The sequence below is a fragment of the Ambystoma mexicanum genome, chromosome 8 (assembly GCF_040938575.1).
Source record: "Ambystoma mexicanum isolate Mex_15411 chromosome 8, UKY_AmexF1_1, whole genome shotgun sequence".
In the NCBI taxonomy this organism is placed as follows: Eukaryota; Metazoa; Chordata; class Amphibia; order Caudata; family Ambystomatidae; genus Ambystoma; species Ambystoma mexicanum.
In genome coordinates this window covers 1,453,961,864-1,453,988,272 of record NC_090929.1, presented here as the reverse complement: position 1 = coordinate 1,453,988,272, position 26,409 = coordinate 1,453,961,864, and the positions used below count along the sequence as shown (strand labels likewise).

Genomic DNA, 26,409 nt, shown 5'->3' with positions numbered 1-26,409 from the left:
CCCCTTTCTAGATCTACATGTACATTTCTCTGACTTATTCTAGCTCCGCCTCCTCTCTCCAATGTGTTCGTAAGGTACTAGACTGCATATTCGCCTTTCAATACTCAAATTCCTTTTGCAAACATACGTGTACAATTGTAGACATTTTGGTGGCATCACAAAATATACATTCTTTGTTTCCAGTCAAGACATTTTCAGAATTTCTACCACAGACTTATTGAGGCATATGCCATGATAATTTTGTACTTTCACACTGACCTTACCATAACACGATTTCGCATCAAGTTCCACCCCACCCCTCGTCCCCCAGCACCGGGACCAAGACTCGAAAATCTCACCTCAAAACTGACGGACCCGTTGTGATCGGTGTCGAAGGCATTGAAGAGAAAATGTGCATACATGCTGGAATCTAGACGCAAAGGAAAGGGAAGGTGGTTACTTTGTAGCCTATAACTGCTGAAGGTACCCCAAATGCAGTCTACACACATGGTTGCAAACCAAAGTATTCCATTTGAAAATTGATATTGAAGTGAGTTGGCTGATACGATATAATAGGTTATTTATAACCTACTTAATACCTAGAGGTTTCTAAGTACTGACCCGGGAATCGAACCTGTGGTGCTTTGTGTCCACTTGCTTCCAAGGCGAGCACGTGGCCCCTGAGCTATCCTCCCGAGTTCCTCGGGGGCACAGCAACGGGTTGGCATACTGGTCCCCAGTTAAAGATGGTGGTATCCCGGATGACCTGCTGCTGGTCAATAGAACAGCATTGGGAACTTCCTAGGTGGGCACAGACCAATCCGATTGGTTGTGTGGTGCGTTCCCCTGATGTTGGTTGAGCCAAGGCTGTTTGATCTGGGGCATGGTCAACATGGTCAACATTCTAACAGCAGAAGCCTAAACATGTAGGTGAAAATGTCATTTAAAGAACTGCAAGGAAGGTGATAGTTATTGTGCTTCTGTGCTGGCAGGGAGCCCAAGGAGAAGTGGAACCAAACGCTGACCATTAGCAATTGTTTCATGGAATAGAGCAATGATAAGAGTTCACTCCCATGTCTTTTCTTTCACCTTCTACATGTGTTTTATTTAGGTCTTAGCTTAAAAAAGAAATACATATATCCCACAACTACCATCCTATAAAATGCAACATGTGGACTCAGATGATAGTCTGTTTTTGGGTGTTCTTTTAAAAGAATCTGAAGAAACCTGCGGTGTGCTCCGAAGTGACAAAGTAGGATTTAGACCAGAGAGACCAGAAATGGGTGATTAGGTGTATTAATGCAGTGCTCTTAATGAGAAAACCCATATTACAAGGATGTGATGACAACGAAGGTCAAACGTAATCGCAAGTTCGCCAAATGGCGAGCTCGCATATATGAGAGCATCGGGTAATTTAAGAGGGCCTGCAAGGCAAACGGCACATATCATTGCATTAAAAAACGGAATGTACAGTGACCAACCTACAGTTAAAAGCCTGCACACTGTACTTTCACATTTACTGTTCACGGCAGGTTAAATAGAATTTTATTTTGATTTAGATTATATGTTCCTGGAGTAGTTCAGAGAATTCTGCATTTATGTCTGGAATGGGTGTTGGAAAAACAATATCCATTTTAAATCAATACTCACCTCATTCGAAAGCATCGTACAGTGCCATATTCACCTCCTTCAACCCAACCAAAACCAGGGTACAGTACAGTATTCACCTCCTTCAACCCACCCAAAAGCAGTGCACAGTACCATATTCTCCTCCTTCAACCCACTCAAAAGCAGCATACAGTGCTTATTCACTTCCTTCAACCCAACCAAAAGCAGGGAACAGTACAGTATTTACCTCCTTCAACCCACTCAATAGCATCATGCAGCACCTTATTTCTCCTTCAACCTACTCAAAAGCAGCGTAGAGTACCGTATTCACCTCCTTCAACCCACTCAAATGCAGAGTAAGTACCACACTCACCTCCTTCAACCCACTCAAAAGCAATGTAAGGTACCACATTCACCTCCTTCACCCCACTCAAAAGCAGCGTACAATGCCATATTCACCTCGTTCAACCCAACCAAAAGCATCATGCATTACCATATTTCTCCTTCAACCCACTCAAAAGCAGCGTAAGTATCATATTCACCTCCTTCAATCCACTGAAAAGCATTATACAGTGACATACTAACCTCTTTCAACCCACTCAAAAGCAGTGTAAAGTACCATATTTACCTCCTCCAATCCACTCAAAAGCAGCCTACAGTCCCATATTGACCTCTTTTAATCCACTGAAAAGCGACATACAGCACCATATTCACATTCTTCACCCCATTCAAAAGCAGCATACAGTGCCGTATTCACTTCCTTCAATCCACTGAAAATCAGTGTAAAGCACCATATTCACCTCTTCAACCCACTCAAAAGCAGCGTACAGTACTACATTCACCTCCTCCAACTCACAGAAAACCATAGTAAAGGATCATGTTCACCTCCATCAAACCCCTTCAAAAGCAGCATTAGTACCTATCCACCTCCTTCAAACCACTCAAAAGCATTGTAAAGTACCATATTCGCCTACTTCACCCACCCAAAAGCAGTGTACAGTGCCATACTCCCCTCCCCTACACCTGTCCAAACGTAGTGCACAGCACTGTACCTCATTTATCTCTTCCAAAAGCATTGTACACTACGGTACGCTCTAACTTCAACCCACCCAAAAGCAGTGTAAAGTGCCATACCGACCTTTTCACCACCCTGCAAAAGCAGCGTACAGTACCATGTTCACCTCTATTAACCCCCTCCCCCAAAAGAAGTGCAACATTCTATACTCAATTCCTTCAACCCCTCCAAAAGCATTGTGCATTCCTGGACCCCATCCAAAAGCAGTGTACAGTACCATGTTCATCTCTATTCACCCCCTCAATCTCCCAAAAGCAGTGACGCATTCTATACTCAATTCCTTCAACCCCTCCAAAAGCAATGCACACTACGGTACTCGGTGTCTTCACCCCACCCAAAAGCAGTGTGAAGTGCCATACTGACCTTTTTCACCTCCCCTCCAAAAGCAGTGTACAGTACCATATTCACCTCTATCAACCTTCCCAAAAGCAGCGTAATATTCTATACTCAATTCCTTCAATCCCTCCAAAAGCATTGTACATTCCTGGACCTCAAACAAAAGCAGTGTACGGTGCCATGTTCACCGCTATCAACCCTCCCAAAGGCAGTGTAACATTCTATACTCAATTCCTTCAATCCCTCAAAATACATTGTACATTCCTGGACCCCATACAAAAGCAGTGTACGGTGCCATGGTAACCTCTCTGACTGCACCTAAGCGCAGTGTACAATTCCACACTCACTTCCTTCACACACCTCCTTGACACCACTGAAAATCTGCCTGCACAACTGTACTCACCCCCTTGAGGAAAGAACTGGGAATAAATCTGCTTAAAATTGTCTTCGTTGACGATGCCACTTGGACACTCCTGCCAAAAACAAGGGAAACCACTTTAAAATCTGGAAGAAGAGTGCAAGGGAAGAGAGACAGATGATGGCAAGCTGTGATTGTATGGCCCAAAGAGAAGACTCTATCATCCAACCACGTTAGTCACGGCGTCAGCACCTCATGCATGATGCACAATACCCACCATCCCTTGAAACAGTAGGTCCTGGGAACACACAGGCAATTAGTCGCTTATCATTTGGGAATTAAAGTTGGCCACTAGCAGCTATTCCATTATCCCAGCTCATACACTCATGCCCTTACATGCAAGTCCGCCACACTGTTTTCTGTTAGTTATGAAGAACTATATGAATAACTGCAGTTATTTTCTCATGCTTTACGACTGAAGGCAATGCTTGAAAATGAAGTTGTTGTTACTGAACAAAAGAGAAAACACATTAAAATTCAAAGCACTAGACAGTAAAGTCCAGTCGAGTTTTTCAAATGACAAAACAATGAAAACAATCTTCACTGAGCCCCATTATATGCATGTTTCTCTAGACATATTCGTGGAGACACTGGCCACTTGACTGGGTTTTACTAGTTAGCGTGTGGTGCGAGATCCTAGGAAATGCTTGACATTTGTGGATTTTACTATGTTCAAATTGACAATTGTTTGTCGGAAACATGTCTCCTATTGTTCTTCGTGGTTAAAACTCTCAGTTGGGCATTTCACTTATCATTGAAGCATTTTGAGTGATCTTGGTTGACCTGCCTACAGCCAAGTCCCATACAACACCAATGACTAGTAGAACAGTAGACTGATAGAAATGACTAATTCTGCTTTCACATTTCCAGGGGACATTTTTTCTCCCCAAAACTGTCTCCTAGATGTAAGATGTTCCAACTTAGCAGAACGTAAGTGGAAATCACCAACCTGTAAGATTGCACTAACCACCTAGAAGTCACATTGGAGCAGTTGTACATTCTTGGCAGTGACACGTCAATGTCTCATGAATGGAACTTCAGTCCCATCTCGGCAGTTACCACATGGTGACCCATGTATTACAGGCCTTTGAAAATGTGTTATAGTGAGCTACCAAATCTTCCTAATGTTCCCCTGATAGAATGACAGGACCTTTGACTTGACCTGAGTCTTCCTGCTAGGTTAGGGAGAAATGTAGTATCCTTATGTTCACTTTCAAAACAGTTACTCAACGCTTAGGACGGCCTTGGCATGCATGGGTGCACATGGAACACAGTTGCCATCAGTATCGAGGTTTGAGATAGGGTGGTACACTCATGACTATTTACTTTAGTGTGCAACTCATTGGTCCTCATTACGACCCTGACAGTAGAGTGAAAACGGAGCTGGTAGTGCTGCTGGTGCCGTTATCACTCTACCGCACATTACGAGTTCCGCTCGCAGGGCCGCTCTGCACGCCTGGTCAGACCAGACGTGCAGAGCGGCATCCGCTAGCAGAATAGGATGGTAGCAATGGTCCCGTTATTAACGGGACCGTTGTTACCATCCCCCCAGTCCCTTTGAACGCTATGGGGGCTCAAATGGGAATGGGGACGTACCGAGTCCGGGTCCCGCAAATGGGAATTATTGGGCCCGCAAAGGTCAGAATGGCCCAGTTATTCCCATTTTGCGGGACCCGGTCCCGGATCCGAGTTTGGTCGTAGCCCCGCCGGGAAAAACGGCATGGCTACCTCAAAACTTGTAATGAGGCCCATTGTTTAAGAACCACCATGTCCCAAGGTGGTGTTTTGGTATCCTGTCTCATGCCCATAAATAGTTGCGGTGTCAGCTTGATTCTCACAAACTACAATATGTGCCCATGCAACTACAAGAACTGCATCCTATAAAAATACATGGGAATATTTCCATTGGCAAAGCCTCTTAAAAAGAAAACTATCTCGCTTAGAGAGGCACAGCTTCACCTCACTGATGAGGCCCAATAAGGCTGAAACACGTGTCTGGGTTACTGTTGGCACTCTTGTTTAGAGGAAACTAGCCTGGCATTTCGGTGCTGGGCTGCCCAGGTGGGTGGGACCAGGCTGATATGCAAATGGATTGTTCTTCTCTGTGAAAGGTACATTGAGCTAAAATGTGATTATAGACCCTCCCGAGTGTCCAACTACCCAGAGAGCATGTTATTTGGCTATGCCCGTTCTCAGTAAAGGGGCTCCCAGATCTTTGTATCCATCTTGCAGTCATATTCCTTGCATCATAACTGGGTTGGATTTAGTCATGTTCTTAAATCCATAGTCTCATTAGAATGGTCATAGAAGTACAATGATACTTCAAGATCTGATCAAAGCGTCTCTGGAAAAAATTCAGAATTGATATTCTCTTAAACGATGTAAAAGGTGTACATGCTATCAATTTCTGTTTTTAAATCTCTAAATGGGACAACTACATGGGGGCGACCATTGAGGTTTAAGGTCAGGCTGTGATTTATTTTCCTTCCTACGTATTTTGGTGTTAGCTTTCTCTATGTGTTCAGTAAGGTCTTGCAAGTTATATTCGATTCATGCCATGACAAGTTTGATGGCCACTGTATTGAGGCTCACTTGTAAAATTGCCTCTTTTAGGGTTCAAAGATTCCTCAGTTACAGCTAGGTAGAATACTGTGTGGTAAAAGGGAGTAGATGCTTGCAGACTAGTTGTACATAAAATATCATTGGATCATTTCAACCTAGCCATAACTACAGCTCCCTCCCTTCTTTACATATTTTATAATCCAGATCCAAAATATATGTACAACTGTGAAATTCTAACAAACAACTGAAAATCTCACTTTTCAACATAATCCCTCAGAAACAGAGGTCTGCGACACTGCCCTTCTTGGACGCCCAAACAAGTCGACCTGTGCATGTCGCAAGCTATTCGAGACTTATTTCTTACTATCATGAGTACTGTACAGTCTGGACTTCTCATCAACTGAACTGCTGGTCATACTCTGACCAATGCTATTAACATTCCAGACCCTACCATCTGAGGGTTTTAAAAGCTCCATGTAATTGCTCCACTCCAGTAACAGGTTCCGATCAATTCAACACTCCATCCTCCCTTCCTTGAAGAGGTTTAATATGCACCCTATCTTCCACTTCATTCATCCTTTGCTTTGTGGCCCTCCTAACATCAAAACATACTTTATTACTCATCTGTTTCTTACTAATATTATCTCTAACTACTTGGAAATCAAGATTGCTCATACCTGCCCTACCTAACCAAGGTGGGCACACTCCGGTATTAGGTTTCCTTTCCTGAACATCTAAAATGGGAAAACTCCAGTTGTGGAATGAGGAGTCAAGCTATACGCTACCACAACATTTTCAGCAGCCCTCCTCCAATCATTGCTTTCAGCAATGGCACATATGATGCTATCCTTAATATCCCTGTTGAATCTCTCCACTATTCCATTAGTCTCAGGATGATAAACCGAACTGGTCCTATGCTCTTTGCCATTCCCTTTTATGAATCACTCCATCTCCTCTGATACCAGTTGCACAGCATTGTCTGTGACGATAATGGACGGATATCATCCCCTCTTAAATATATCATCCAAAATCTTGATTCTATGTCTCATACAAATATTTTGTACCCAAGACGTTTCAACCCAATAAGACAACTTGTCATCTAGTGCAATGCAGTATCTTAGAGTTCCTTGACTCAGTACTGACCTTACAATATATAACCCTACACGTTCCCACAGAATCGAAGCAATCGACATGAGTCATTGGTTCATCCTTTGCTGTGTATCCTTTGGCAGCCCCCTCACATACATGACAATCCCTGACCAACCTCTCCACTTGTAAATCCATACCTGGCCACCAGAAATCCTGTCTTAACAATTGTTTTGTTTTGACATACCTTGATGACCTTCATGAGCCCTGGATAAAAGCCTTTCTCTTACTCCTTTGGGAGGAAACAACTTATCCCCCCTCATAAGCATGCAACCCTTACTATGCAGCTTGTCATAAACAAACTCAATGGATCAGGGATGGTCCCCTTTTAAGTTGGCAACTCTTCACACCACATTCAATCCGCTCCTTAGTGTCCCACAACACAATAACTCTTGCCACTCTTCTTCTGACACCACTATTTTCACTTAAAATCTGTGTTGATAGTTCTCTTGGTTAGAACTACATTCCCCATCAGCTTCTGTAGTTCTCTGCCCTGTTAACTCTGCAACCAGGTGCATGAGCGCCGGCGCATGAGAGAGGCCGGTCTGTGCCGGTCCGTGCTAGGTACATGCTTCCACTTCTGCTCTCTGTACCTGAACTGCCTAGTATGCAGGTGCTGATGGTACTGAACGCACCAGAAATAGTTTAGGTAAGGAACGCTCTAATAGTTCTTTTATTATGTCTTCCCGAGTGCATAGCATTCTAGAAAAATATCTGCCTATCAGTACCGATTGTTGCACTATACATAATGCAACACAGAGTACAGATGGACACCTTGAAATTAATTGTTATGTTATCCCTCTGATCATCCCGCCTGCCCCAGTTATACGACAGGGTCCTTGTAAAAAACAGCTTACATTGGAAATCGCTGATAGTAACGGAACTGTAAAAAACATCACGCACGTCACTTCTGTACAAATTCCAGGCACTCTAAAACATAGAAGTAGCAACATCAGACACTAATGATCTTATGATCCCGCATGTTGCTGGCCAGGGCCTTTGCCCTCGTGTCTCCTCTTTGGCCTACTTAACACTCGCTCCATGGGTGGGCATGTGGAGGAGATTTCCAACCTGATATTGCTTCAGAATCTTTATGTTCTCGGTCTTACAGAAACATGGCTTACCAGTCACACTAATCACGCTGCTATGACATCACTCCCTAGTGTATATCAGATGTTCAGAACTGACCGGGACACAGGTCGAGGTGGTGGCACAGCGATACTTTTCAGAGATACATTTGTCATCCACAGATGTACCTCTTCAAAGATTGATGAATGCCAATATACTTTTCTCAAAATCTTCATTGATCATAACAATACTATTCCTATCGTTAATATTTATCGCCCTCCCACAACCATGACCTGTTTTGAGGGAACCAGTCTGGTGGTCGTTGGTGACATCATAAAGAGCACATCCTTTGTGGTTATCCTGGGTGCCTTTAACTGTTGGGCCTATCACCCTAACAACCATGTTGTCCATGGTCTCCTCCACTCCCTTGAGGCTATTGGTCTGAAACAGTTTGCTATGAGCCCCACCCATGAGGACGGGCACACCTTGGACTGGGTACTCACTCATCGCTTGGAAATTGTTTATCTTGAAATCTCAGCCCGTCCCTGGTCGGACCACTGCTTTATATCCTTTACCGTGAACCTTCCTGGAAAACTTGTTAGGCAGAATACTAATTCACGCTCTTTGAGGGTTGTTAGAAATACCCATAAGATCACCTCTGCGGATTTACGTGAACAAGCTTAGCCTTTACTGGCTAATCTTACCCCCTCCAACAATGTTGTGACTCTCACTGATCAATACAATGAGACTATTGCAGCCATTGCCAACTCTCTTGCACCTCTTTCTACTAAAACCGTGAAGACCGAAACCCTTGGTAAATTATGGTTCTCTGATAAGATTCTATTATAAGGTAGCTTCTGTAGTCTTCTTAGGGTTATTTGTAAGCACTTTATTATAAGTTACATAGGCTGTTAACTAGGAGAGACCACCGGGTCCCATCACCCAGGCTCAACTGACCAGGCTGGAACCCAGAGGCTGGATCCATAGCCAAACATTCCGCAGGCTCACACAGCGTTCCAAGTTAGGACACAGCAGCATTCCTGCAGTCATGCACTGGCAACAAGTAACATTATAACACATCTCCTCCCTTTCCAATGATGACCCAAACAAGAGAGGTCAAACACAACAAGACCTGTCATAATGCCAGGCATCTTTTGGAGAGATGCAACTCAAAAGAAATAACTAGGACGTTGTCCCTAAACATACTTCAGACTACGAATATCCTACTGAAGAAACTTCCTGCTTCACTTCAACCTCTATACAACTATTAATGCATCACTACGCTACACATACTTCAGACTTCGGCCTTCACACTATCCACAACTTGGGATCCTTCACTACCATGTGACAACCTCAGACTTCAAACTTTACTGCTAGGGGACGTAATCCCTACCCATGCTTCAGACTTCATAATTTAATAATATGGGACGTAATCCCTATACTTGCTTCAGACTTCAGACTATACTGCTAGGGGACGTAATCCCTACCCATACTTCAGACTTCATACTTTAATAATTTGGGACGAAATCCCTGCACTTACTTCAGACTTCAAACTCTACTGCTAGGGGACGTAATCCCTAAACTGGCTTCAGACTTCATACTTTAATAATATGGGACGTAATCCCTATACTTGCTTCAGACTTCAAACTATACTGCTAGGGGACGTAATCCCTACCCATACTTCAGACTTCATACTTTAATAATATGGGATGAAATCCCTATACTTCCTTCACACTTCAAACTATACTGCTAGGGGACGCAATCCCTACCCATACTTCCGACTTCATACTTTAATAATATGGGACGAAATCCCTTTACTTGCTTCACACTTCAAACTATACTGCTAGGGGACGTAATCCCTACCCATACTTCCGACTTCATACTTTAATAATATGGGACGAAATCCCTCAAACTTCAGACGTCATGCTCAACTACTCCGGGACGTCATCCCTACACACAATGGGTCTCTGTTCCCACTTCAACTTCAGACTTACTTCACTCATGATGCACTACATCCTCTCTTGAAGGCGCTACCTTCATCCATTTGGAACTTCTTGCACACCTCAACATAGGCAATATACTACTCTTCCCACACTTCTTAAACACTTGGTAATCTCAAACAAGCTTCCAGACTTCTTAAACTTAAAACAACTTTAAGCATTATCCACATCACTTCAACTTTATACTAGTTTTCCTACAACTCCATGGCCACATGGTGACCCTAAGCCTTACTGCACACTTAAAAGTCCATATTGCTTCTTGCAATGTATCCTAAAAATCCTCAAAAGATTAACATCTAGCACACTCATTCCTGTTGCATGAAGAACACACCCACACAACTCACTACTCAATGACTGCAGTCTATCAAGGCCCCATGAGACCCATAAGTGTCCATAAAAGTCCTTCCTAAAAATCCTCAAAACGGTTATGCCTAAACACATAGTAACGATGAGCTATATACACTAGCTCACACTTCCTGGCACTCATCCGCAATGCAGGCGACTACAAATCCACTATACTTGCCTTCATTCTGCATGTGAAGTAACCCTACTTTGCAAAGTATTTGTGAGTATTCTGAACAAATACTTCACTTATTTTAAAGGATACATGTCGTGCCTATCTCCATCACCGACTCTTCACAGTCCATTCCGTGATGCTTCCCACATGACGGGTTGTATCCACAAAAACTCAGGCTTCTTCATTACATTCTCACAGCCCGTTCGTTTCACACCTCATATGGCCGCTGTGACGACCTTCTCCAACCGATGGGATGAGCCGCTCTGTTTAGTGGCAACTTCATCTGAAATCTAACGTTCGCCAATGCTTTACTTCCTGCTTTCAGCGTACGTAGATGGGTCCTTTCCTCAGACCCTGAGTCACTTCAATGGGCCGCGTAATACGCAGCTACTCCTGTCTTTGACCGAAACGCACACAGAATTCTATGCTACATGCTCACGCAACGCAGCTTCACCAACTCCTACCGCTCCACTACTGACGTCATCAGTTCTACTTCAGGCTCGGAGAAATGCTGAGCTCTGCAGCCCAACCGTCACACGGCCAGTAATGCACAGATGCACAGATGGAGCTGTAATTTCGCATAGCATATTACTTCCGCTTGCACAATCCTGTGGCTTCTTCCACTGTCATCCATCTTAACACGTTCACTTAGGGGCCATGTTTTCATAATGGGGCTTTAAACTTTCCCCCAATTGTTGCTTCTTTAAACTGGAGCTTTCTTACTAGGGCTTCACACCTTTCCAGCTTTACACTTCGATAGCTTCAGCTCTTAAAAACTTCTTTGCCTCATGAACGGAGGACCCGCAGCACACTTCTCCTTATGGCTCAACCGGAGTTTGTTTACTTCTAAATCTCATGCGCTCTACTTCACATCTGCTAAAAATACTTAAAGCTTTATACTTCAACCTTGTGGGGCCAGCACATCAATCTTGGGGTTTTAATTATCTTTTGGGGCTTCACTGGTTCGCTTCTTTCATACCCCCTTATCTTCTCTTTTTAACCCCCTGCGCTCTTGGGCCCCTGGGTGATGGGACTTGAAAATCCCATCCTCGTCACCAATATTATAAGGTACCTTCTGTAGTCTTCTTAGGGTTATTTGTAAGCATTTTATTATAAGTCACATAAGCTGTTAACTAGGAGAGACCACCGGGTCCCATCACCCAGGCTCAACTGACCAGGCTGGAACCCAGAGGCTGGATCCATAGCCAAACATTCTGCAGGCTCACACAGCGTTCCAAGTTAGGACACAGCAGCATTCCTGCAGTCATGCACTGGCAACAAGTAACATTATAACAGATTCTTCACCTTTGAACATGTAAAAGACAAAAAGAGCAGTTCTGTCAAAAAAAATCCTTTAACTGACTCTCTGCCAGTTTATCGTAGAGCCGCCTCTCTGTAAAAACTGTCTATCTTGGCTGATAAATGCAAATATTAGCAATAACGCATTGAAACAGCCAATTTCTCCCAAAAAGAACTCTTCGCCATTCTTAAGGAATTTAAAGGGAAAGATAACCCTTTTCCTCCAATCACAAAAAGTGATCAATGGTGCTCCGACATTCAACAGGGCTTTAGTTAGAAACTTGATGTCCATCGATATAAGATCACTCTCCTACTGACTGGTCATGGCCCCTTGACCAAAGTCCATTCCAAGGAACTGGATTGCACTGAAACATTTCATTGCACTATCCCTGTTTTTAACTTTAAAGAAATAACGGAAGCTGAACTCTCTAATATCGTCTGCAATCTGAAGCCATCTTCCTGCCCTGATTATCTCTGTCCACCATCTAAAATTAAAAAATCTTTTGACTGTCTAGCCGCTTTTGTCATTAAATTAGTTAATTCCTCCGTTGTGACCTTAACGGTACTGGCGTCTCAAGAATGTCTGGATTTCACTTGTTTTCAAGAAGGTCTCTCTGGATCCGGCTGCCGTAGAGAACTACTGTCCTATCACCAATGCTACTTTCTTATTGAAGATTCTGGACAGGGTTGCTTACCTGCAGCTTCAGAAACATATTGAGGAAAATCGGCTCTTGGGCTCTTTGCAATCTGACTTTAGACCGCTTCACTGCACTGAGACTGCTCTGATGGATCTTAAGGCCAACCTGTGCTCCTTGAACTTTCTGCAGTGTTTGACCTTGTTGACCATTCTCTGCTGTTGGAGAGTTTGGGGACCATCGCTAACTGTTCCAGTAGTGCCTTGGGATGGCTGGCCTCCTTTTTGGGACCACTTTCTGCCTGTGTGGCCTCCGGTGGATTAAGTCACTTGCCGAACCCCTTAGGGGTTCAGTGTAGTTAGTGTAACCCCACAGGGTGCTTGCATTTTTCCTACCCTCTTTAACCACTATATTCGTCCTTTCTTCGATCTTCTGGATAGCATTGGCGTGGGTTACACTAACTACACTGATGATACCCGGATATGGATCGAGCGACTATAAGAGGGATCAGTCCAGGATCACTTCTATCTGTACTCTGATTGAGGAGTGGAAGATTAACAACTCGCTGGCCCTTAACAGGAAGAAAACTTAACTTATGATGGTGGGCACTACCCAACACCTTGGTAAACTAGATCCCAGGTATGCTGCCTTTGAAATTTCTGATACTTCTATTAAAACCAGCCCCTAGGTCAAGACTCTAGGGGCCTCATTATAACCCTGGCGTTGGACCATGGTGCTATCAGCTATCAGCACCATGGTCCATGCCGGATTCCACCATGGTGGATGGCGGATTTACCGCCCCATTCCAAGGTTGGCGGGCGGTAAATCCCCATTCACCATTGCCCCTCCCCCATTCCCATTTTTGCCCCATAGGGCTCAATGGGGATGGGGAAGGCGCTAATTACGGCACCGTAAATTCCGGTGCCGTAATTAGCACCAAGGTCGCTTAGCGCCTTGGACTTTAACGCCTGCAAAAAGCAGGCGTTAAAGTGGGAATCTGGCGTTAAGGGATTAACGGCGCCGCAGCCTTTTACGGCGCCATTAACCCCTTAACGCCAGGGTTGTAATGAGGCCATAGGTGTCTCTTTTGATGCCTCTCTTAGCATGAATAAGCACGTTAGCCAGGTGAAGAGCGCCTGTGACTACACTACTTGCCTCATTAGGCAAATCAAGCCCTTCCTCTCTACAAATAATACTGCTAATCTCGCTGTTGCTCTGGTCAACTCTTAACTGGACTATGGAAATAGTCTATTGGCAGGCACTTCTGCGTCCAACCTGGTCTTGTTACAGGTGGGTCAGAATAATGCTGTCTGAGCTGTTTGTGGTCTGGTGAAAAGGAATCATGTCACTGAGGCTCGTAGATCCCTGCATTGGCTTCCAGTTAAACATTGTTGTCACCTATAACATTCTTCTCTTTACTTAAGTCTCTCAGTGACAGAGCACCTCCTTATCTGAAGAAAAGCATTATGCGACCCTGCATCTCCCGTCCCCTCTGATCAAACAACTCAAATAGACTTGAGCAGCCTCTCTATAGACTGGCTTGACTTGGCAGCCGATGCTTTGATTCTATTGCACCTTGCATGTGGAATACGATGCCCACTGATCTTTGGTTTTTCCCTGAACTTTTCTCTTTTAAGAGATCTCTAAAACATATCTCTTTAATTTCAACAACTAAGCTCCTTACTTTTTCCTGTCTCCTTTTGGTTTTCTAGACGTCCTGTTTCGCCTCTTACATGCTGCGCACTGAGGCCCAAGGGCGAGTTGCGCCCTATGAAAAATATTTAACATTAACATTAACGTCTTGATTTATTTCAATTTCAAACACTTGATCATCCATATCATCATCACTTGTCGCTTGCTCTCCATCCATATTTGTTAATCTAGTTGGACAGACACCCCGCTGCCTTATTCTTTACTCTTTACTCCTGGCACATATCCTACATCCCAGATGTAATCCTGTAGGCTGGCAACCCATTTCCTGATCTTAGAAGCCACCTTTTGTGGTTAATATCTCTCTTAAAGGCTTATGATCTGACCTAATAATGAACTTCACACACTCCCAAAAAAGGACAGAATTCGTCTATTGCCCATTTCGCAGCCAGTAACTCTTTCTCAATGGTAGAATCGTTTTTTTCTGCTTCCTTCAATACTCTAGATGCAAAAGCAAAAACACATTCCTTCTCCTCACTCATTTGAGACAGAACTGCCCCCAATCCAGAACTGTCCCAATCCATGATTGCTGGCATCAGTATTCACTACACTTCTCTTGCTTGGATCATAACTATTTAAGGTCGGTGCCTTATCTAAAGCAGATGTAATTTCAAGAAACTCTGCCTCACACAAACCGTCCCACTGGAATTGCACTCCTTTCTTTACCAGTTTTCTCATGTTAAAAGACCTAGTTGTTAACCCCGGAATACATTTTGAGTACTAATCTGCCATGCCGAGAAATGCCACAACTTGCGCTTTGTCACAAGGACTAGGGACATTTTGAATACTATTCACCAGCTCTCTTAGGTCTAATGCCATGTTCCAATATCTCATGCCCCAGATATTGTTTCACAGTTCTGTGAAATGTGCACTTCTCTTTACTAAGTGTTAATCCATCTTCCATAAAAATATCTAACACCTTTCTCAACCGTACATATCATGTTCGTCTACAGTTTTCCCATACGCCAGCAAAGAATCCTGGAAACATAAGACTCTTTTAACATCATGGAACAACTGATACATGACCCGATGAAATACTGCTGCAGCAGACACTAATCGAAAGGGCATGCTTTTACATTGGAATAAGCCTGCCAGAGTAATAAACACTGTGAGATTTCTGGATTCAGGATGTAACATGACTTAATGGTATGCAGAACTTAAGTCTAAGGTACTCATAATTACAGCCCCATTAATGGTGCCCAGCATTTCTGTAATATTGGGTAAAGGATACCTGTCGGGTCTGATGCACCAATTTACAGATCGTAAATCAATGCAGTCTTAACTTGCCATTTGGTCTGTGTACTATTGCAAGGGGAGAAACCCATTCAGAAGAAGTGGTCCTTTCTATTTCCCCATTATGTTCCATTTCTTTAAGTTCCTTTTTTACAGCGACCCTGAGATTTATAGGAATAGACCTCGTCTTCTGCACCACTGGAACAGAATACCATTTAATCCTTATCTGGTGCATGTAATCTTTAAGACACCCGAACTCTTCTCTCAAAACGACATGGCTTTCTACTTCTCTCCGTACAGGACATATACTGCCTCATCAGCATTGGGGTCCAGTTTTATGTTCAACCTCTTCTGATGAGAAAAACTCAGAAGAGGATAACCACCTCTATCATAAACATACACTTTTGCTTTGGCCAATTTATCTTTCAATTACATTGTGGTCCAGAACCACCCTACAAATTAATTGCGCCTACCACCATATGCCACTGCTCTGATATCCACTTTGTTCGGTTTACATTTTGTTTGTAAAATAATTTCAAACATTTTCTTTGGCATCAACGTATACTTGGCCCCTGAATCTATGACCGTCTCAATGTCCTTCACTTCGATCTTAAGAGTGGCCATTGGCTTTTCAGCATCTGCATTCTCATCTGCATTAATACCAATATTGTCAATCACATCTTCATCTACAATATAAGTACACTCCTATAAATCATCGCACAACTCATCCACACCCTCAACACTCTTTCTTTGACCTGCAACAGTTAGTGAAATGACCTTTCTTGTTGCATTTTTTACGTAAAGCTTTGACATCAGGAGACTTATCACTGTTGGCAAAAAGGTATAAACTGTCACAGCGAAAACATCTTTTCCATTCTCCTTTATCTTTCTTTTCTTTGAATCTTGTGCTTTTCTATTTTAAAGTTAGGTTTCCTTTTATCCAACTTTTTACCTTGTATCACCAAACCTTCCAATACTTGTACCTCTTCTCCTTTTTATATAAGATTCTGTCCTCCTTTCCAATTCATTGACACACTTAGAGTGTGTTCAACTTCTTTTGCAACTCCTAGAGAGGGGGATTACTCTTTGACCACAAGGTCTCTCAAATGTTACTGTCAGGACATTCCAGCATAAACTGTTCACAAAGTCTCTCATTTAGTGCTTCCAAATCTGCATGTGACCGCGAAACCTCTTAAAGCTGTGATGTATTATTCCACAGATTCATTCTGCTGCTGCTTTCTCTTCCCAAAGCGATACCTAACACTATGCTGATCGCCTTTTCAGACTCTTCATCAAGCATCTTTATGCATTTATCATACTCAGAAAACCCCCTGGATTCTTCCTCAGATAAAGGTAGCACATTCTCGAATTGTTGCTGCCCGTAGTTCCCCAGACAATGCAACAGTACAATGTTTTTCTTTCACTAGCAACATTCCAACCATGCACTGCTAGAACATAATGTTCAAACCTTGTTCCCATCTCTTCCATGGTCTATTAGGTTCACCTTGGGTTTGTAAAATATAGCCAGGTGGTGGTACACGTTGCATGTTGTAGGACAATACCCTACACTATTCTTTAAAATCCCTGTATTCCAAGGTTGTGCAATATACAGCACTACATTTAAAGCCCTAGTTGCATATGTATTAAAGCAGACCTTAAATGGGGAACCATGCTATTTTAACAAATGTATTGGAACATAACCTAAGACTGCCAGACAACGGGAAAGCAAGAAAATGCACATCCAATGTTAATAATGTGACGCATTTATGGTTTCTATATCCAAATGCGCCTGCAGCTTCTCTACCTAAAAGCACTCTGATACACAAATTGCAAGTGATACACCATGAACGTTTCACCATAATTGCTGTAACTTCTGAGCAATTACAGTGGCACTGTGACAAGGAAGCAGTGACCAGATGTGCAAAATCTCTGCTCTTCGTATCCGAAATTGAACAGAAAATGGCTGCCACGCTTGGCACTTTAAAAAGTGCTTTACTCCAATGTTCTGCTCTGTTTATCCAAATTGTTTATATTGGTCGCCGTGGAAACAAAATGGCCACCACGTTTTAGGCATGTTAAGAGATGCATTCCTCTAACGCACCACTTCAATTTGCTACTGCAGTCGCCGTAGAACCAACGGTGCGGTTTAAATGCTTCACCAAGCTCGCGATTGTCTGCACTAACCAAACAGAGACTGTGGCACTCCAATAGGGCCCCAAATTTACAGGGGGGTGTTCAGGCACTCAAACACCCAAAAATATGCGAGCAGACCACACCGGCTCCAACAGCACTCAAACAATGCGGAAGGTGCTGCCCACGGCTCAAGGCACTGCACATGGCTTACCCAGCTGGGAGTCCCTTTTGATTCAAAGGGCAAGGACAAGGGCAAGGACTTGTTATTGGCTGGTTACTGAACAAAGAGTAGCATCTTACCCTCATCTCTAAGCTCTAACAGCCGTAACCATACCTGTATTATATGTAACCATACCTGTATTATATGTAAATTGCTGTACTTTGTAAAACTCTTTTGTAATTTGATGTACTCTGTAACTGTAAATGCTTATCTTATGGCTGTAACCGGTTCCTTAAGCGCCCTTCTACCCACGGGTCCGGAGCGCTCTACAAATAAATCAAACAAACAAACAAACCGCTCACAATTCACCACGTCCCTTAAGCAGGAATCAGAATACCTCTCTTCTGCCAGACTTAAGACAGCCAGGAGTGTCAAGCGTGTCCACAATGCTGGTACTCAGTGGGGCTCACAGCACTGCACAGTTCGTCGCCATTGAAAAGATGCAGCAACAAGATAAGTAGGTTTCTTCTCGTTTATTAAGAATGAGCATACACCCCACTGGCTCCTACACAGAGTTCCGTCTGTTTGCTCTCCTTTTTCAAAGAAGCATTCTCTAGTTCTAATACCGCATCCCACATTCCAAATATTCAGAATGTTCTTGAATTCTTAAAAATAGATCACTGAAATCTCAATGACTTACCTAAATATATATATTAAACCAATGTTGTTTACCTGTGCTTCCCTTTCTTTGTTTTCAAATGGAAACCTATAGTTCTAACCTTCTGATATTTCTTGGTTTTAATGGGGGTACGGCCAACCCCTTTCTCAAATGCTTGATCCCCTACCCCCGCTTGATTGTTATAAAGAAACCTACGCCAATCACCAACTCTATCCTCTGCAGTTTACAATCCCTCGCACTACCCTGGATCGCATACATTGTCATGTCTTGTCCTAGTCTTACCTCCTAAACCATATACTTGTGTTATTATCTTGCTTACTAATTTTACTTTTAAAACTTTTTGGTGCATATTCTATATTTTTGATTTGTAGCTCAAGGGTCTCAGGAATTTTACTGTTCACTGGTGGATTTAGTACAGAAAATCCCACCTTTTCGGGGAGAGGGTTCCCTGATGAGGCAAATTAAAAGACCCTCACGGTATGCCTGGTCTTCTGTTTTGTAACTTGAGTGAAGAGCAAGACATATTCATGAAAGGCTTCAGGCGCAATCAGATCACAAGCGAAAAAGGGATACACAGCAAAAAGAATGCACCGATGCAACCAAAAAGAGATTAGAAGGGGGGTGGGGGGAGCACAATAATAGGGACCATGCAACATTGCCCTGACTGTTCCAGTGAAGGCAATGTGGGTAATGCTAACATGGGGTACTAAGGGGAATAATGGTAACCACTGGGAAACAAAAGACAAAACATGGGCAAAACGACCAGTGTCTGGCACTGAGCAGACGGTTCCCCAGAAGGTAGTCCCAGGGGCTGGGTTAAGGCCCTGCAAAGTGTGGCAGCCAACCCCTGTCTAAATCAGCAGTTCCTTCCATGATGGAAAAGCAAACACCAGCCCCAAGCGGGCCTCGTCCCAGTGACTTCTCTCCTTCATTGCGCTGGGGTAGTGTCCTTTGAATGCTCATTTATATTTTGGATGGGCTAGCAGCTTGGTCGGCCAGTGCCACTTGTATGGGTGAAGTGCCCTGCAAATATGTACAGCTTCTTCAGTACCACCCCTATGCACTGGATTGGGTCCACATTTCCAGGTCTTCTAGGCACTTTAGACTTATCCTAGTTCTCCCTTCACCTGGAGTTCCAGCTCCGACAGCATGGCAGGCGGGTTCCCATAGCAGCCCTTTACTATCCCGCTGCATGTGGGGGGATGCATTTGGGGAGTCAGCTACTATCCCGCTGCATGTGGGGGATGCATTTGGGGAGTCAGCTACTATCCCTCTGCATGTGGGGGGATGCATTTGGGGAGTCAGCTACTATCCCGCTGCATGTGGGGGGATGCATTTGGGGAGTCAGCTACTATCCCGCTGCATGTGCATGTGCATTTGGTGAGTCAGCTACTATCCCGCTGCATGTGGGGGGATGCATTTGGGGAGTCAGCTACTATCCCGCTGCATGTGGGGGGATGCATTTGGGGAGTCAGCTACTATCCCGCTGCATGTGGGGGGATGCATTTGGGGAGTCAGCTACTATCCCGCTGCATGTGGGGGGATGCATTTGGGGAGTCAGCTACTATCCCGCTGGATGTGGGGGGATGCATTTGGGGAGTCAGCTACTATCCCTCTGCATGTGGGGGGATGCATTTGGGGAGTCAGCTACTATCCCGCTGGATGTGGGGGGATGCATTTGGGGAGTCAGCTACTATCCCGCTGCATGTGGGGGGATGCATTTGGGGAGTCAGCTACTATCCCGCTGGATGTGGGGGGATGCATTTGGGGAGTCAGCTACTATCCCGCTGTATGTGGGTGGATGCATTTGGGGAGTCAGCTACTATCCCGCTGGATGTGGGGGGATGCATTTGGGGAGTCAGCTACTATCCCGCTGCATGTGGGGGGATGCATTTGGGGAGTCAGCTACTTTCCCGCTGCATGTGGGGGGATGCATTTGGGGAGTCAGCTACTATCCCGCTGCATGTGGGGGGTGCATTTGGGGAGTCAGCTACTATCCCGCTGCATGTGGGGGGATGCATTTGGGGAGTCAGCTACTATCCCGCTGGATGTGGGGGGATGCATTTGGGGAGTCAGCTCTTTCCCCCTCCATGTAAGTAGGCTCATGCAAGCAGCAGACAGTTCTTCACGGTTCTTGCAGTCACCCATTGGCAAATGTAGACAGACAACCCAGAATAATCCAATTGAAAGGCAATGGGCCTCATTACACGTAGTGGGGTAAGGGTTTACCGGTACCGGTAAGGGCCTTGGTACCGGTAAACCCTTACTGCCTTACTACGAGGTCCCTTTGCGGGTTGGTACCAACCCGCAAAGGGACCAGGGTGGTAATTACGGTACCGCAATTTGCGGCACTGTAAATAGCGCATTCCCATGGAGCCCTATGGGGCAAAAATGGGAATGGGGAAGGGCAATGGGGGAAGGGGGATTTACCGCCCCGCCAACCTTGGAATAGGGCAGTAATTCCCCTTTCCACGAAGGCGGTGCCGGTATTTTACCGGCATGGACCAAGGTGCTAATAGCACCTTGGTCCACCGCCTACCGTGTAATGAGGCCCATTTAATGTCTTTACAGTCTCAAGGTCCAAAACCTTGACATTCGGTGGTTGCACAGCAACTTACTTTTACCCTCTCGCTAAGGTATCCACCCAACATTTACCCAATACAGCTCACACGTACATATACTGGCAGGATTCTTACTTTATCCCCCCTGGGAAGCCCAAAGCCTACTTCTAACCCTCAAGCTCTATCTCAGATGGGAGTAGCCTCTTCTATCTCTGCATGATGCAGCCTTGCCCTTAGAGCACGAAAAAGATCATCAACTCCTGTCTCCGGCCCACTCCCCACTCGCCAGAGAGAGCTCCTAGACATAAGCATTAAAGGATATTTTCTAAAACACACAATAAGGAAGCCTCTGGTCTGGCTCAATGGTTGCATGCTGCATGTAAGGGAGGGGATTCAGAAAACATGTCAGACCAGTCCAGCTCACATAACCATTCTGTCAAATAAAGTGTAATTGCTGGCACCATGACAAAATAAAGGTTTATGAGTATATTACAGCGCCCGATGCCTGCGGGTTTTGGGCGCTATAGAAATAAATAAAATAAAATAAATAAATAAAATATTTCCATTCAGAGTAGTAAACCATTGGGTCATAGGATCCCTTGTGCCCAGCTAGAGTGATCCCATGCTACTCAAACAATGGCTGTGCTGACAACCTAGATGACGGCAGTCATGTTGCCGGTCCTTTGGCTGTCCTAATGGGAATGGAAAGAACCAGGAGTGGAGGTGGAGGAAAGGATTGTGTGAAGGGTCGGGCTGCCTGTGGAGCTGTAGAGTGTTCGGACATTCCGATTTCCAATGGCCGAATTCCTGCCAGTAATTGCACTGTCACTGTATGCATTGATTTTGCAGTTGCTGAATCTGTAATGTCATCAACTTAGTCTCATTGCTTCTTTTTGTCATTCTGCTTTCTTGTGAGGGGCTGGGCTGCTGGCAGAACCTCAGTCAAGTACATTCCCACGCATCCTAGGAGTGCCCCTTTTATTCTTGTCCGCGGTCACATTACAAATGCAGACACATTGGCAAGTGTGTTGGGACAAATGGCGTCTCCAAGCAACTGGTGTGAGTCATAACATGCTGGGTTGTAAACGTCTGTTTCTCACCTGGAGGTACTGATGGAACGTACCTGAATTGTCTCTTATTTTGGGAAAACTCTGGAGAATGTTAAACAAATCTTTGCTAGGACAGCCACTACCGCGCTGTCCGCACCCGGAAATTGACCTAATGGGTAAGCAGAAGTAGTAGCTTCAGGTGGGGTACTCAAAGGTTGATGATGCGACCGCCCCGGGAGAGGTACAAAGCATGTTAGAGATTGGCCACCTTTCTTGGAATGAATCAAAGGCTGAGAGTGATCATATGGCGGGGCGAGATGCTGATTCTGCAGGGGTACCAGAAGAACCATAGCATGCATGGCGGTGCATCCCCCCCACACTACACGCATGGATGGAATGAAGGTTTGCCAAAGCAGCGTAACCTTTGCATGCCCACTAGCCGAGACCCTAATGAGTCTCTCGGTCTAACTTCCAACCACAGAGGCGGCATTCCTCAAGACCCTACCAAAACTATATTCATTTTAAAATCATCTAAACAATGAAACCAAAAACACCAGGGACCCGCCCCCCATATCCCAAAGCACCACCCTCACTATCCCTTCTCCTAACACCTCTACACCGCGTACACAGACCCTACAATGAACAACACAGCGTTACGCCATCTTGCATCATCTCCACCACATTAACCGCTGCAGTGCCAGGTAGGGCTCTCTGCACAGCATACAACACCTTTAGCTCCTCATCCTCCTTTCAGACCAGATGATCTCCCTATAATCCAGTGCTGGTCTTGGGTCCTTCCCTCTGGCTAAACAGTAACCCAAGTGTCACCTCCATTAACTTCCTAAACTCACACTTGCATACCGAACTTGGGTAGTTAGGATAGCTGCCAAACGGCCTCTTTTGATGCGTTACATACAGGGTCGGACTGGGCCATAAAATTGTCTCAGGCAAAGTTGCCCACAGTTGCAAATGGCTATTCATTCCTTTTGTGACATTGTTTGAATCGTACCCAAGGGGGAGTTTTTTAATCAAATGTGATGCAAATTGTGTATTTTAAAGACTATTTATTCACTAACACTGGACAAAACGACTAACCGCAAAGTGAAGTAACTCATCAAACTGGTCCACACTGGCCAAAAAAGTGCCCCACTTTGAAGCCAAAAACGGGCCCACGCCAGCATTTTGCTTTTTTGGTTCGGCCATGGGCCTAATGCCCTATAGGCCAGTCCGAGCATGGTTACATATGGTGCTTGTTGGGCTTTGTAGTTTTATCATCCCATTATATGTATGGGTCTACAAATCACAGCACACAAAGTGAAAAGCAGGGACTGGCTCATGGTGTCGTGCATGACATGGGGCCACTGGACAGGTAGGTACTCCTCCCGTGCCAAAATGGCGGTGTTATACAAGACCCCTTTACATTGCATTACCATGGGAAATAAGATTTGGCACACAATAAAAATGAAGATCAGGTGTGTACAATCTGGCAATACAGTTCATTTAGTGTGCTGCTCTGGAGGGATGACCAGGTGGGGCAAGCATAAATCCTGCATTAGAAGCCCAATGCAGAAATGCTAGCTGAGCCCGTGCCATGGCAACACTCATTAGTGAGACCTACCTGGCAGGGCACTATCTGTTGAATAAGGGAGCCTTACTACATGCTGATGGCTCAGCATCAGCATTTCCTCTTAATGGTGCCAGCAGGCAAAGTGCAGATGGGTATTTCTCCTGGCACACCTGTGGATGCACGGGAGGTTCTACAAACCTGAGCATTTTGCACAGAAGCGTAAATGGCGACTGCGGACTGCGCATGTCCCTACAAGATCTGTGCTTCACAATCTTGCAACAAATCTACCCTGCTAGGTTTAGCTGGTATGGTGGGCTTCAGTGGCATTCGGGATTATTTTCAGAAGGCCTGTGGCCATGGACCATTCTGAGGATTGTCATTTCTATTTAAGTACACAGTTTCACATTAATGGCATGCCCATCATATGTGCTGGATTACACGTACGTTCTTAAAGCCTCGGTACAGGACCTGCAGTTCCTTTTTGGTGAATTTAGTTTGTTCTTGTAGTTGCTCCAAGCCCTCTGGTCGATGGCACACCGTGGACAGTTCAAACTCATCCTCCACGCTATCTGTAAGAAACCAGACAAGCATGACATGTTACTCACGGGGCATCAAAGCTGAGCACATGCACGACAACACGTAATGACCTAACCTCAGCATGTGCAGATTCATCTGCCAAAAGCATGTACATCCTAGATGTGTTCTTTCTGAAAATTCCCTGGTTAGTAACACGCTACTACTTGGGCATTATCTAAATGATGCAATCTCATTGGCTGACAGGTGGTCAATAACTGCAGGGGAGATTCATAGACTATATGAAAGGTGACTCAATCCACTCTCCTTTCACAGAACAAAAATGAAGACTTGAAAAAAAACACTGGAGAGACAGAAATATTTCACTATCTAGAAGACTGGTAAATCGGTTGACAGTGAAGAAAATGCAACATTTCTATATTAAATATAACATCTTACTACCTTTCCCCGAGTTATTGTACATCAATAATGTAGGGTTAAATACAGACCAAAAATAAGGTTAGAACAACAATTTGACAAGATCAACACTCCATACCCTACAAAATGTGTATTTGATTTTTGGCGCTTTTATAAACAAGTAAAATCCGTTCCACACATCACAGCTCGTTATTCCAAACAAAAGTCCATTTTTGTAAGGCAATTGTGATTCAAATTTAAACCCAAAGCACTTGATTTGCAAAGGCAATATCCTCCCATAGGGCGTGGACTCCCAGGCAGTTATTGACCAGAGGTGGAGGAGGACCATGAGCTTCACCTCAAGACCTTCTAACTCCACTCGGTCAATAATTTCCTGGCAATGGCCCCCTTTCCTTTAGAAAATAAAGCAATAATCATCCACTCTGTGGGCTTCATGGGATGGTAACAGCCGGGACTCAAGCTTTGCTTGGGTCTTAACACTTGGGCCTGTAATGGTTACAAGCCTGGGAAGCCTGCAAAGGGTGGGTAAGGAGGTGATAATTGCTACTAGTACCCAGTGATAACAAAAAAAACACTGGGTGCTAATAACAATGTATTTGTTTCAAAGAATGGGTCATGCATTTGCCACGTACCATTCTTTGAAAGAAATACTCACCCAACATGGCTGCCATGGAAATGGAAGGTGGGGCCACATGCAGAGACCCTCTTCCAAAAACCGAAAAGGCAAGCGGGAGGGGAGGGTAGGAGCAGAACCGGGGTAGTGGGGAGCAGGTGAGAAATGGTGGGCAGTTGCGAGCAGTGGGCAGCCTGTTCCGAACCTGGGCTAACTAAGTTCCTTAGACTCAGCTCAGGTTTGGTGCAATCAATTGGCTGCGGTATCCACCCCAGTACTAATATTGGTTAAATCCTGTAATGCTGGAAGCAGGTTAGATGGCAGAAACTGAATTATGAAGCACATCTTTAAAAATCCGAATTGTACACAAGTAAGAAAAAACTTTGGATGTTGTCTTTGGCAGAGTCCGTGAGTGACGGACATTGAGAATGTCACATTTCTGAAAGTGCCCCTGAGCCATTGAAATATTCATGAAAGTCGAAGAGGTCGCTTGGCATTGTTAGAACGGCACTGCGAATGGACACTGCTGTCGAAAATAAACGAGAAATAAAAACAAAAAAACTGCAGCACCCTGTTGACATCTGTCAGTACTAGATAGGGACGCCACACCGTGAGGGTGTCAGAATCCCCAGCGAGGTACATTTAAAAGTTTCTTCCATATTGTCACCACATGTTTAATAAATGTGCCATCTTATCGTGCGCAATGCGATTAACATGTCGAAAAGGCAGTCTGTCTTGGTTAGGCGACCCCACCTAACACCTCTGTCCCCTGCTGTGGGAGTATTTAGGTGAAACTGCAACACACTAGGAAAGCTGTCATTCTTTAGTTTAGCATTTATGTATGTTTATTCTCTAAACAAGATAATACATGAGCGTTAACAACAGTATAGTCAAACAATCTGCAGGTTCCAATACTAGTAGTAAAGTAGTTGGACAGGGTCGTAGCATCCTACTCTTCTCCTATTCACTTTTAGAATGTTAAATCAACATACAACCGATCAGCAATGTACGTGTAGCCATTGAGGCTCAGTTAACCTTAAAATGATACTCACAATAGGGGTGTCGGGATTGGTGAGCCAGGGGCAAGCGAGGTTACACATGCCAACCCCT

The 26,409-nt window shown here is 44.4% G+C and overlaps 1 protein-coding gene across 2 annotated transcripts in view; it reads right to left on the bottom strand.

Moving 5' to 3' along the window:
• The window catches only part of KCNIP2 (potassium voltage-gated channel interacting protein 2), an 804,817-nt gene that overhangs the window by 21,109 nt on the left and 757,299 nt on the right, over positions 1–26,409 (bottom strand). For both annotated transcript variants that reach the window (XM_069611621.1, XM_069611620.1), the window contains exons 2-4: positions 24,180–24,304; positions 3,402–3,471; positions 339–409 (exon numbers count right to left, since the gene is read on the bottom strand). In XM_069611621.1, the coding sequence (XP_069467722.1) occupies positions 339–409; positions 3,402–3,471; positions 24,180–24,304 (266 nt within the window). The remainder of the gene's footprint in view (positions 1–338; positions 410–3,401; positions 3,472–24,179; positions 24,305–26,409) is intronic.